Source organism: Vicugna pacos, chromosome 4 (genome assembly GCF_048564905.1).
Source record: "Vicugna pacos chromosome 4, VicPac4, whole genome shotgun sequence".
NCBI classification, from domain to species: domain Eukaryota; kingdom Metazoa; phylum Chordata; class Mammalia; order Artiodactyla; family Camelidae; genus Vicugna; species Vicugna pacos.
In genome coordinates, this window is record NC_132990.1 from 44,734,483 (window position 1) to 44,747,632 (window position 13,150).

At 39.5% G+C, this 13,150-nt stretch overlaps 1 protein-coding gene across 7 annotated transcripts in view; it reads left to right on the forward strand.

Annotated features, from left to right (window-relative positions):
- TLE4 (TLE family member 4, transcriptional corepressor) overlaps positions 1 to 13,150 on the forward strand; it is a 137,133-nt gene that overhangs the window by 64,638 nt on the left and 59,345 nt on the right. For 4 of the 7 annotated variants that reach the window (XM_072959644.1, XM_072959648.1, XM_072959649.1 and 1 more), the window contains 2 exons: positions 6,972 to 7,176; positions 8,435 to 8,451. The exons of 1 other annotated variant lie outside the window; for it this stretch is intronic. In XM_072959644.1, the coding sequence (XP_072815745.1) occupies positions 6,972 to 7,176; positions 8,435 to 8,451 (222 nt within the window). The remainder of the gene's footprint in view (positions 1 to 6,971; positions 7,177 to 8,434; positions 8,452 to 13,150) is intronic. 2 more of the 7 variants (XM_072959645.1, XM_072959647.1) reach the window with 1 other exon arrangement.

A 13,150-nucleotide genomic window follows, 5' to 3' on the forward strand; every position in this document is an offset into this window, starting at 1 on the left:
CTGCCTTCCCCCTGAGTGTGTGTGTGTGTGTGTGTGTGTGTGTGTGTGTGTGTGTGTAAAAGAGTATAGACTTCTGGATACCTTTTTCTAATAATAGCAGCAACCATTTATTGAGTGTTTATTTGCCAAGCACCGTGCTAGGGGTTTTATACACACAATCTCATATAACTCTCCCCAGCAGCCTTGGGGAGGTAGATTTTATAATTGTTCCCACTTTCTACATGAAGAAACTGAGATCTAAAAACATAGAGTGACCCACTCTTGCTCACAGAGATGGTAAGGATTCCAACTGGCTAGCTCTGATGTCCCTTCATTATGATGCATCCCGTTATCATCCAGGATCTCCTTTCTCAGACTCAGCCCAGCCCCTGCAGACATGTCCTTACTAAAGGGCACCTTCACAGTCCAAGGAGTGTAGATGCCAGCCCAGTCCCAGATCCTTTTCTGTGCTTGCTGCTTTATTTGTTGTCTCTTCTTCCCCTGCTCGGGGATGTGCTTGTCCCTCCCTTACTTGCCTTCTAGAATAATGTCTCCTGGTTGGGTCAGGGCATCCAGCTTGGCCAGCTAGTTGGAAGAGTAATTGTGGTCCTGGGAGCCATTCTCTAGTCCTCGGCCTCATGGCATGTTCCACAGCTCCACTGTTTCCTTAGGGTACCATAGACTCCACTCTTGGCAACTGTTTTTAAAAAGTGTTGTAATCTATTACAGTTATTATTCTTTATGATACTTAAACTGTCTCAAGTTTTGCCAGTGAGGACGCCTTCACATTGGCCCATTGTCCTCTTTGTCACAGCCTGTTAGTCTAGACAGCTTTCTTGCATTCTGGTACAAGGTGTAGCAGGCTTACCTTGCTGTTTCGTTTTTTTGTTTGTTTTGTTTTTTAAAGAAACCAAGATAGGCACTAAGTGTGATCATTGCTACTGGGGTGTCACTACTTCTAGGAAAGAAGCTTTCTTTTCTTTCTTTTTTTTTTTGAAGATTCTTCTGTTGAGAGCATAGTGGAGGTGAAGAGTGGTGGACAAGAAAACCTCTGCTCGGTTTCCAGTGGAATGGTCCAGAGTTGCAAGGATTTGTGTGGACTGTGGCTCTGCGCTCATCCTGCTCCTGCCTGGTCATGGCCAGTCAGGCCCTGGTGATCGGGCAGTTGGGCGCATTTGATTAAAGAGAATTTCTCGTTTTGCTGACAGGAAAGACATTTCAAAAGACATTTCCTGTAAAACTGATTTGCTAGTGTTCCCTTTCTACCTTTGGTTCCAAACTTTTGAAACTGTAAGGAGATAATTCTTTATTATAGAAACTCCAGTAAAAAGCTATTAACAGAATTAAGGTTGTGTGTACCACCTCATTGCTGTGTGTTTTCAAAAATAATAACTGGCTGTTTTTTAAAAAATTAAATTAACTATGTTAATGGAGTACTTACTTGCTCAAGTTTAAAGTTCACCCCATTTTAATGTTTATTCTCTTGAATGGTCCATCAAGGGAACAAAAAAAAAGATTTTTATTTTGTGTTGTGGTTTGAAGTAAGTGTTTCCTTCCTTCCTCTCTCCCTCCCTCTCTTCCTCCTTCCCTCCCTTCTTTTAAATAAGGCACTCAAGATAGTAATGGCTTAGGAAGCCTACTCAGAAGAATTTTTCCAAAATATGTATCTTTCTCAGTAGGTTTTTTCAGTTATGGTTACATAGAGTGTATTTTATTTTAATGTTTAATTGGTACTACAGTCTATGCCCTCCTCTTTCATTTTGTGGCTTTTTTTTCCTTATAAGGCAAACATTTTTTAACCTGCTAGCTTATGATTAGAGTGGTGATTTATCTTAAATTATTTTAGTAACAAATCAGGGTTGAACTGGCATACTCTTAAGGTCCATTTCCTTTTTCCTTCTGTCTTTAAAAAGCAAGAGGTTTTTATGTTCCTTAGCGTGACTATAAGATAAAGTAGTAAACCTTTGCAGGTTAACTGCTCTGTAATTAACACAGATGGGTGGAGATCAGAGGGCAGTATTAACGCTATTGGGAAACATCAGCACGCTTTCCCTGTATTGCAGGGCAGCCCATTAGGTTATGCTACTCACAGCTCCTGAATAATATCCAGAGAAACCTGACTCCTTTTCCAGGGAATCTGCTTTGAGTTTTCCTCCATTGTTGAGAAGACTTAATAGATTCTTTTTCATTTTGAATTCTTGAATGCTATTTGAAATTTGATAAATTAAAGCTTTTTTGTTTTAATAGAGGAAAAAGTAAAGTTCAGTTTAGCTGTTGATGACTTAACTGTTTTTAATTTAAAGAAGATGGTCTCTAATACATTGGTTTCATTGACTAATCAGGAATCATTATCCATTATAAGTATACCTGTCACTGTACTGCTAGGATAGTTTTTAAGGAGAAAACTTACAACTTAAAAATGACCACTTAATACAGAAGGTGGTTTGTTTTATTGATACAAAAATTTCAATAATACTAAAGTATTTCAGAATACCTGTCTTACATTTTTATCATGTACTTTTTGGTAATTTACTTAATCTCATTTTTATCTAACAGTTTTATATTTTAAAAACTTGCTAAATATTGCTCCTTGCTACAAGATGCCCTGAGTAAACTTTTTTGTTTGCTATTTTGTATATATAATGGATGACTTGTCAAATGGGTTTATGGTGGTCCCCTCTCATTTTTTTCCTCTTTCTCCTAAGTTCAAGGCATATTCTGTTAAACAATATGATTATAATGTGGATGTTGTCATTTATAAGATCTTTGAAAGGGCTTTATAATTTTTAAAAATTTTTTATTGAAATGTAATATATTTATCAATTTTTTGTTTTTTGTTAGCTTGTTTTTATATTTTTATTGAAGTATAGTCAGTTTACAATGTGTCAGTTTCTGGTATACAGCACAATGCTTCAGTCATAAAGGAACATACATATATCCATTTTCATACTCTTTTTTCACCATAAGTTACTACAAGGGCGTTATAACTTTGATATAATAAACAAGTGAAAAATTAAACCCTCTCAATGCAGTGTGACATCCTGGAAAGAAAAATCACATTAATGGAAAAAATAGAGATACCTGAATAAAGTCCGTGTTTGATTAATAGTAACATAGAATGTTAATTTTTTTAGTTTTGATAAATTCTGTGAGTACGTAAGATGTTTTGAAATTAGTTGAAGTTGGGTGAAGGATATATAGAAACTCTCTTTATATTTAGTAGAAATTTAATTTACTTAAAGTTTTAAATATGTGACCATGTGACTGAATAGTGGTGAGCCAGGTGCCAGGGGTACAAAGAGTTCTGAGGCCGGTCTCTTCTCTCCAGTGTCACAATCTTGTTGGCAAGTCAAGGTCTTCTCATCCATAAAAAGACGAGTAACAGTACCTTTATGAGGCAGCCTATGCCAGTGCATGATACAGGGAGTCCTGTAAGATAGTAGACCCATGGCATGTTTGGAGAGGCTTTTGCAGAACAGGTGAAACATGAGCTGAGCTGAGATGGGTGAGTACAACTTAGATAAGTAGTGGAGACTTTGTTCTAAGAGACAGGAGATGCCATAAGCTGAGAGACAAATGTTGTCAGTGATGATGCAGGGGGTGTGGAGGGTTCATTGGAATCCAAATGAGCTAGTGGAGACTTGCGATCATCAAAGTATGGGATGATGAGGATGGCAGTAGGAATATGAGGAATTGAGAACTGACAGAATTCAGTGATGATGGATGTAGGAGCAGAGAAGAAAGACAAATTAATGGTGACTGATAACTTGAGCCAGAGGAAGTTGCTTGGCAGGTTTGTGTTAAACATTTTCATTTTTAGTTAATGCTGGACCGCTAAGTAGAATTGTCTGGCAAGAAGTTAAACCAGGGGTACTGGAGCACTGGGAAGTATCCAGAGGTTTAGGACTCTTCCTCTGTAGTGAGCAGGAGAAGAAAAAGCCAAGAAGGAAATTTAACAGGAGCATCAGAGAGGTGAAAAAAGAGAGACTGTGGCGATCACTGCGGTGTCCCTGAAGCAGGTGGAGAGTTTCCTAAGGAGGATATACTAGCACTGGCTGCAGATGGGTCAGCCAGAAGGAAGGCTGTGAAATCTGGAAATAATTGTTGTCCGAATGGTCCTCAGTTTTATAGAATGGTAGGCCTGGAATCTAGATTACAGGGTTTCAGGAGTAAGAGGTGTGTGTGTGTTTGTCTGTCTGTCTGTGACGGTGGGGGTTGTTGAGAAGTGGAGACTGCAAATTTACACTAGTTTTTGAAGAAGTTTGGTTGGGCATAGACAAGGATATGTAAATTTATATAGGCTAGTAGCTGAAAAGGGCAAAAGAAGGTTATTTTAGTTAAATTAACAAACATTTTGTTAGGGGCAGTGGAGGACAGGAAAACTGATTATAGTGTGGTGTTTCCCCCACCCCTGAAAACATGTTACCTCAAGTTCTTTTAGTGTTAGGTAGGCAGTTCACCTTAAACAAAATGCTAGAAATGCAGGTGTTAGGTTTGCAAGCAAAACAAAATCAGTGGTAGAACCACTGCAGTGGGGGAGAGAGTTGAGAATTGATGGAGTAACGAAAGGAGAAGGGAAGTAAAGACGATGGGGCCTGTGCAGGCCGGGAGGGGTCTGGGCCTTGGAAGGCAAAGGGGATCCTCCTTCCTCTAAGATGGGCACAGCGGGAGAGGGGGGAGGGTAGTGTTACAGCTGTTTTGAAGTAGAATAGAGCACCGGAGAGGAGCCCTGGAAATCTTTGCACTGAGTGGCATGTGCTACGGACCAGGGGTGTGTTTTCTGCCTTTGGAAAGTTACTGGTTGAATGAGGAAATGGGGCTGTTAGTGCTTATTTTTGGTCCTGTGAGAGAAAAAAAGTGAAACACCCGGACCACTGAAGGTACTGTTTTTGGCTAAGGGATTTTTTTGTTTTGTTTTTTAATGTCTAATGAAATAGACCTATATTTTTTGATTGCTCAGGTATTACATGTGTCTCAGTACCTGCATTAGCTAGGGTGTGTTAGTTGTAGGCTGTCACAGAGCTTAGTCAGGAAAGGTGATGAGACGCATATGCAGGCTCTGAATAATTCGTGCTGCCAGCTGAACTCTGACCTGAGATAGAAAGTGGCTACGTGCCCGACCCACGGTCACAAAGCATTAAGGGATTTAGAGGAGAATTAGAGCAATTTTCTGGCTATTTCAGTTGAACAAGGTTTTGAAATAAATTTGCCATATATTTACCTAAAGGCCTTGTTTCTTCATAGACATATTTTCTACACATTTAGAAAATACTGTGTACTCCTGGTTTTTGGTCACAACTAAATAACAATATATAAAGAATTTTGAACGTAATTTTGGCCACTCAAATGAAGAAATGCATTATTTTGAACTGTCCAGTTAGGTAGCACTTTGGCAGGACACTTTAGTCTGGCCGCTGGTTGGTGGAGCATCTGCATCACTGCTCTGATTTGCCATTTTGTCTGTCAACTTGCCTTAAAAGCATTAGTACTTTGTCAATGGCCAGAAAGTAGGTGCAGGTCAACTGAAGAGAAGAACTAAATAGTGCTGCACTTTGACTTTTGTAGTCAGACACAGGAAGAGGTATAAAGGGGAAGAGGAAGGAAGTCAAAGTCATTTCGGGAAGAGGGAAAAAAAACCTGTTTTTTCTTTGAAATATTTTCTTTAAAAAATATTTTTAACAAAGGCATTTCAAGATCCTCCTTGCCAGTGAAGGGGAGCAGGATATGCCACCCCACACATTTATGAGAAAATTATCTTGTGCAGTCCTGCTTGGAAAGAAAGTGATAGAGGAGACTGTTTAGCTATCATAGGATGGGCCTGAAAAGTGATTTTAAAGATACTAATTAAAATGTAGTCACTACAGAAGTTAGTCTGAGAATTTCTCAGCACTTGTTCTCATAGAACATCATTAAGCAGGGTCTCGGTTGACGGCATTCCTGTTGAGGGACATATTTAACTTAGCATCCTGCCCGCCCCCCCCCCCCCCCCCCCCCGTAGAGGCAGCAAGGCCTGCCCACCGCGGCTCCTGTCGCCCAGCTTGCTGCAGCCCCGGCTGGGGTCAAGCACACCATTCCGGCCTCTCGAGGGCTTTCTCCATGTGTTGCCAGTGTGCTGGTAAAAATGACTTTAAACTCTTGTCAGCACAGTTACTGGTGCATGCATCACAGTCCCACTCAGATAAACCTGTCACAACACAGAGGCGGCCGCTGGAGAAGAGTACAAGGGCAGGCCTCTAGCTTTTCATTCGAGCATCACTAAACGTGCACAGAGTGCCCAATTATTTCAGCATTATTGAGCAAGCCTACAGGAGGACCCAAGCCTTGCTACATTAGATTTTCTTTAGTAATTTGCTCAAGTACCGCTGAGGACACTTAAAGGGCTTAAAACGGTGGCAGCAACCAGTTTCCTTTTCTGGGTTGTTAATTCAGGTTTTCTCTTTCAAATTAACTCTCGCTGCATGCTGTGCAGCGGTTCTGGGAGGACTGCTTAACACTAATTTTCTCAATTTTCAGCTTTTTTTGTTCAACATAACTGCTTTAACAGTTAGTCACGTATATGTTTTGATTAGAGATGTATGATAGTGAGGCCTTATGTTTTGGAGAACAAAATACAGGTGCTTTGTTAAAGAAATTTGTATTTCAGCAATTAAAAGTAACTTAGGTAATTTCACTATTTAAAAATTAGGTTATTTACAGTGCATTACAAAACCGCCAAATCCAAGTAAAAAGGATAATATTTCTCTATTATACATCTCCCTCCCTCTCCTTTAAAAAGATATATATCTATAGATATACATCTATATATCTATATATCTATATATATATATATATATATATATATACATGCACACATACATACATGAAGGATAAATCTGTCCTTCACGGGTGCTGGGCTTTCCATGATGTTTTTGCACCTCTTTTCTCTCCTTTTCTGTTGGGGGGTGTCTCAGATACTTGGGACAAGTTCAATATCTTTGTCTCGTTTCTCACAGCAGCAACAACTCCAGGCCCAGCATTTATCACATGGACATGGTCTGCCAGTGCCTCTGACCCCACACCCTTCGGGACTTCAGCCCCCTGCCATTCCTCCCATCGGTAGCAGTGCCGGCCTTCTGGCCCTCTCCAGCGCCCTGGGAGGCCAGTCCCATCTTCCAATTAAAGATGAGAAGAAGCACCATGACAATGATCACCAAAGAGGTGAGCGATTGTCTCGGAATATCAATCTGATGTTACCTGCCATTGCTGAGGGTAGGTCTGGATGTCGCTGTTTAACTTTACCAGTGACTAAACAAAGGATTTCTGCTGGAAGATAAATTAATTACTGAAAGCAGTCTTTTGCCAAATGTTACCCTAGTGGTTGGCAAGAGTTAATGCACTCCCCAAAGGCAAGGGGGATTGCATTTCCTGGTTGTTGCCTCTGATCCCCTGCTACCTCCTTGTTCCCCAAGTCTAAAGCAGTAATGAAATGCCACACTGCTCTGTGTTTGCAACAGTGAGTGGCAGTAATAGCTCATTTTGGCCGAATCTATTTTTGGGGAAAGATTTACTGATAAAGGCTCACTTAATAATTTGACAGACTCAATTATTATTTATAAGCCAGATCAGCCTATATAATGCAGGGAAAATCTTGCAGGTAAGAAAACAATTTCATTAGTCTTAGTAATTGAGAAAGTGCAGCCCCAATTAATGAAATCTGTTGGTTTAACTACCTCTCTCACCCAGTCTGTTGAGAAGCATGAAATTAACTCATTTCTGCCTATAAGAACAACACAGTTATTTAAATAACTGATTTAAAGGCCAGTTGTGCTCCTTCTGGGTTGGCTTCTTCCTTCCACTAAAGTAGGTGATGGTGCAGAGGCATTTTGATGTGACTATGTATCTGTATGGTGCTTATTAGTAATTTTTATTAAGTAATGGCAGAAAAGCAAATGAAAGTCTCTCCCAGCATTCCTTTATGGGAATTTACTTATTAGCACATGGATGGTTCGTTGGTCCGAAGGGTGTGGTTGTAATTAAAGCCTCATATCTACTCTTGTTTCAGTGTCATTACTGTGAATTATAATCTTGGATAAATGATTTTTATCACAGACAGATTTCTCATCTCTGATGTTGGAAACGCTGTAGTATTTGTGATCCAGTTATCGTAATGCTATAGTACAGAGCTGAGACATGTCTGTAAACACTTTCATAAGTGGAAAAGTCAATAAGGAGTATAAATAACATGCATTTCCAGCTTCAATTTCTGAAATTATGTCAAAGGTAGATTGGCACTTTGTGGATCTGGTCGAGTGGCATTAATAATTAACTTTACAGCAGAGTTGACATCTATGCCATTTATTATTGAGCAGAGATCAGATTTAATAAATGCATGGTTTTAGGTAAACTAACTGGTATTTTTCTTTTCCTCCTTCTTCTCCCCACTTACCTGCCAATGTTGCTGCTGTTTTGCCTGTAGACAGAGACTCCATCAAGGTAGGACTCAAATTTACAGAAGAAGGAATGGCTTAAAAGGCTCTAAACAATCTGAATAAATCTAGTAATGAGTTCTTGGAGATTTACAGAATGATTCGGTGGGCTTTACTGAATAGTAGTTATCTGCATTTTTTGGATTTCTTTTTGTTGTGTGTTTGAGATTTTTTGAAAATATTGGTCCCATTTCTATATCAGAATCAGATTTATAGATAAAGATTGAACTGTGAAATCTGGCTTGCAATGTTCATTTTATTAGTCTTTGCCATGTGAAAAGAAATAACTGCTTTTCTTTGGTTAAGCTTTGGCTATAAGGTAAATAATAATGGGGAAAATGGTTTATCAGGAAATACACATTTTGGGAAACAGTTTCGTCCTACAAAACTCTTTATCGGAACATTAAGAGCATGTTTCTTCGCCAGAAAGATTTTTTTTTTTTAATGACTTCTTGGTTTCCAGTATAGCAGGTTATTCCGTGAGTTTTGCGTCTGTCTTATATGCCTTCTCCATCTCTTTCTAGAGAAGTTTTAGGGAAAGAGGAAGAGTGTTTAGGGCCTAATAACTTGGCTATGCTTGTGTAATACCATAATGGGATGTGCTAAGGATGCCTGAATTTATAGTAAGCAAACAAGAAAAACAGGCTACCACGGCAGGAAATGAGTAAAATATGAAAATTACTTGGTAACTTGTGAGCCAGGCACAATGTAAACATGCTGCTGTATTATGGGTAGTTGTATCACACAGGCCACTGTATTGTGTCCAGGTTAGAAAGCAAGGGCAGTTCTCAAGCATTGGCCAAAGCACAGGCGCTGTCAGTTCCTTTCCTTGTATTTTACAACAGTTAAATATTTTGGAGCACAGGCAGTTACATCTCTTGCAGCTTTTAATGAGGTTATGTTTACAGAGACTAAGATCTTCCCTGAAACCACCTGTGCTGTCACTTTGAATGCTTCTGCACGCCTTGTCCTTTTATAATAAAAGGGAAGTAGGGTTTTCCCCAAAGTCATTAAATGATGGAAAATAAAAGCTATCTGTTTTACCCTTCAAGAATCTTTGTTGTTTGAAAGGTGTCTGTACACCACAGAAATGTCAACGTTTGCAATTGGAACTGCACACACTGAATTATTTAATTATGCATTTACAGTTGTGTACTTTGTTGTATAATACGAACATCAATACCTAAATTAAAAAGCATTCTTAATCAGAGTGCAGTCCGTTCCATACATGTATACTTAGGAAGTAGTAGGTAAATGCATTGACTGGGATTATATGATAGCAGCCCTTGGAAAGCCTGTCTAGTTATTCTGAGGCCAGTAACATAAACATTCCCTGCCTTCATATGATAAATACATACCTTCAGGCAGGCCAGTGAACTAAACAAAAGCCTCCTCTCATGCCCTACTCCCAGAAGACCGTGAAAATATTCATACTCCAGTGCACACTTTTGTGTCTATTACATTTTATAGTCCCTCACGCTGGAGTAGGGTATATTTTGAAATCATCTATAATCATTCAGAATGAGCCTGGGAGTGTGTATCTATATAGCTAGGAAGCCAGGGGGAAAACAAAAGGAAATAGAGGTGGATGATTTTGCCTTGATTTATTATGGAGTGGTAGCTATAAATAGACACTTTTGTCGGGTACCGTTCTTGAATTTGAAGTTGTGTTGTGTCAGGTTTGGGGCTGTCCTATGGCTTTGCAAGGTGATATAGTTCGCTAATTTTTGTAAAGGTGTTCCGTGATGCTCAGAGAAGCAGTTAGTTGCTTGTTCCATCGATCGTCCTTATCCTCCCATAAGTGGCTCCTGGTTAAGAGGGGCTTTTTATGATTGTCTACTGTGTGACTGAAGATGGTTTTTATCAGCCGAAGCATGCCAGTTGCCTGCAGCTGGAGTCGGGCTTGTATGAAATAATTTATTCATGCAGGATAATGCTCCTTAACATTTAACAGGTAATGAACGTGACATAAATTTCCTTCTTGCTTTTAATTTTTCCCTTTCCTCTTCTAATGTGCAAACAGGCAGCTCTGGTACTCTAAATAATAAGTAATTTTTGGCCATCTGTCAAAAGGAAATTTCAATACAAATTTAAATTAATGGTGCCTGAAATTTTTTATAGCTCCTCTAAAAGCCTCTAATGTGCAGAAAATTCTGAATCTGCTGGTAGTAATTAGTGTTGCATGTAATGAGGATGTGGGCAATGTTATACAGCCCCAGTGTAACATTTTGATATGGTAGCAAAATTTTGATTTATACAAGGTTATGGATGGGTTTAATTGTGAGAGACACTTTCAAATGTTTTCTTGATGTTACAGATTATTAAACAGGGCAGATTTCAGAGTGGGAGCATAAAATATAAGTTTAAACTTACTGTAAAGACTCAGGTAATTAAAGTGCTTTGCCTTTAGGTGTCAAGGGAAAAAATGAAAGAAATTCCTTTGTTGAAGTGTTGGGCCTTTTTCCTGCTTTTCCTCTCTTCTTGGAAGTTCTGTGGCCACTAAACCACATGCTATTGGCTTTATTGATCTTGTTTTCTGTAGCTCCGGTAGCCAAGTTTATTCCTAAGCCTGTTATTTGCAGACCTGTATCTGAAGTTTTTCAACAAGGGTGAGGAATGTAAATATAGACCTAAAATGGAAAGCACTGTAGGAGCCCAAGAATCAGTTCAGTTTATTTGGTGATGAGAAGTTGGAATGGTGTGTGTGTTCTAGGGCTGTCGAAGTAAGGAGCCAAGGCACCTGCTTGTCACTTGGCCACCTAGTACTCACACCCTGTGCCCACAGTAAGCCTCGGATTTGGGATCTGAAAACGGCAAGAAACACGATCCACTCTCAACCTTAGTGATAGAGTGCAAAGCACAAATTTAGTTCTCCGAGAGGCCCCCAAGATAGATTCCTGCTTCTCTTTCCCGAATGGGGACTTTCTCAACATCTTCTGGAGCATTTAGAACCGTTCCCGTCATTTCTTGAAAAGATACAAGTGAAACCAAGGAAACGTTTTCTGAGGTGATGAAACCTTCCACTGCCCATCCCTCCTGTGGGCTGAGGGGTAGAAGTTGGTTGGCTCCAAAGTGGTGACAGAGGGGACATTCCCACATGCTGCCAGGAGCCTCCATGTGGCTGGAGGTACCAGTTCGAGCAGGAGTCAGAGTCCTCACGTCACTCTCAGCTTCCATCTGGGCGGTTGACATGAGGGTAATGATTCAGGGCCGAGAAGGCCACATTGCCTAAAAGTGGCAAAAATCTGAGATGGAGAAAATTAGTCTTTATTATCCCAAATGTCTACACCTTCTAGCAAAAAATAGGCACCAAAACCAAGACCAGCTTGAATATAAATGGCAAAATCCAATATCACCAACTATTGATTAGCTCCGTGACCTCTCCCAAGTTGGTATTATCATGAATACTTTGTCACTTCATAAGTCCTTTCTGTGTATGTTACGTATCCTGTTTTTTATTCATACAGTAACCTTCCTTAAGTCAAGCCTGTGAGGCATTTGCCGGGTTTTATTTGTAAAATATAACATAAGTACATTTTTTTCCTCTAAGTGGTGGTGTTTTTATTTTTATTATTTCATTGGATTGTCTTCCCCAGAGTGCTGTATGCATCACCAAAGAGCATGATCATTTTTAGTGATTTGTACATTGCCAAAGTAATCTCCAGAAACAACACTGCAGCATTATAAAATGCCACATGCAGTGTTTGGGTATGTTTCCACACAATCTGCCAATATGGAACTTTATAGTTTTTGTAATTTTTGCTAGTATAATAGGTGTGTAGATGGTGCACTTTAAAAAAAATTACATGTAATTATTTTTTAAGGAGAATGCTTTTCTGTGGGTGCATAAACTATGCCCTCCCCACCCCGCCACCATGAATTCCTTGTTTTTGTTTAAGAGTTTTTAAAATGATCTGCTTATTGGTTGTTTGTAAGGCTTATAGTTTGGTAATTATGCTATGTAGATGACTAAAACATCATACATTGCTTTTTCTGGTCTCTTCATCCCTCATCTTTCACATATCTTGTCTCTCCAGTATTCTCTGTTGTCAATAAAGGTTTATCAATAGAGAATTAGACTAAGGCTGTTTTTGTGTTCAAATGGAAGTGTATGATTCAGGTCAAGAAAGCACTCTTGCCTCATTAATTGGGTGTTACAGGTGAAAAGAGGGCTTTTAGCTTGAATTAACAGCATGATTTCTTCTGTTTGCTGCTCCACTTTGTACATCGCGTCTTAAAGGCCAGAGTTCTCTTCCAGGATCTTGTGTGACCTGTGTGACTTGGTTTTTGTTCCCCTCTGCCTCTTTTTCCTGTTGGAAAGGAATATCCTAAAGAGTGTGCCTTTAATATGTTTAACCCCTTGGCATGTCCTCTGTGGGAGGAAGCAGAGAAAAAACCATATGGGGAGGAAAGATGGGCCAGCAGGAGGGAGGGATAACTATTTGGCCCAGGCATTTTGGGTTTTAACACTCACTCCCTTTCCCCCATGCACCTATGTGAGATAGGAATGTTTGTAATTTTACCCTTTGGGAGAAAGCTTCGTGGGGTTAATTACCTATAGACTTTAGAAAGACATTATAAAAAGACAAAGGCCTAAAGTTGAAATCCATAAGATACTATAAAAAGAGAGTATAATAATTAAAAAAAAATCCAAAACACTACCAACAAACTCACCTGTAGTGGGACTTACATTATCTCCTGTTTTC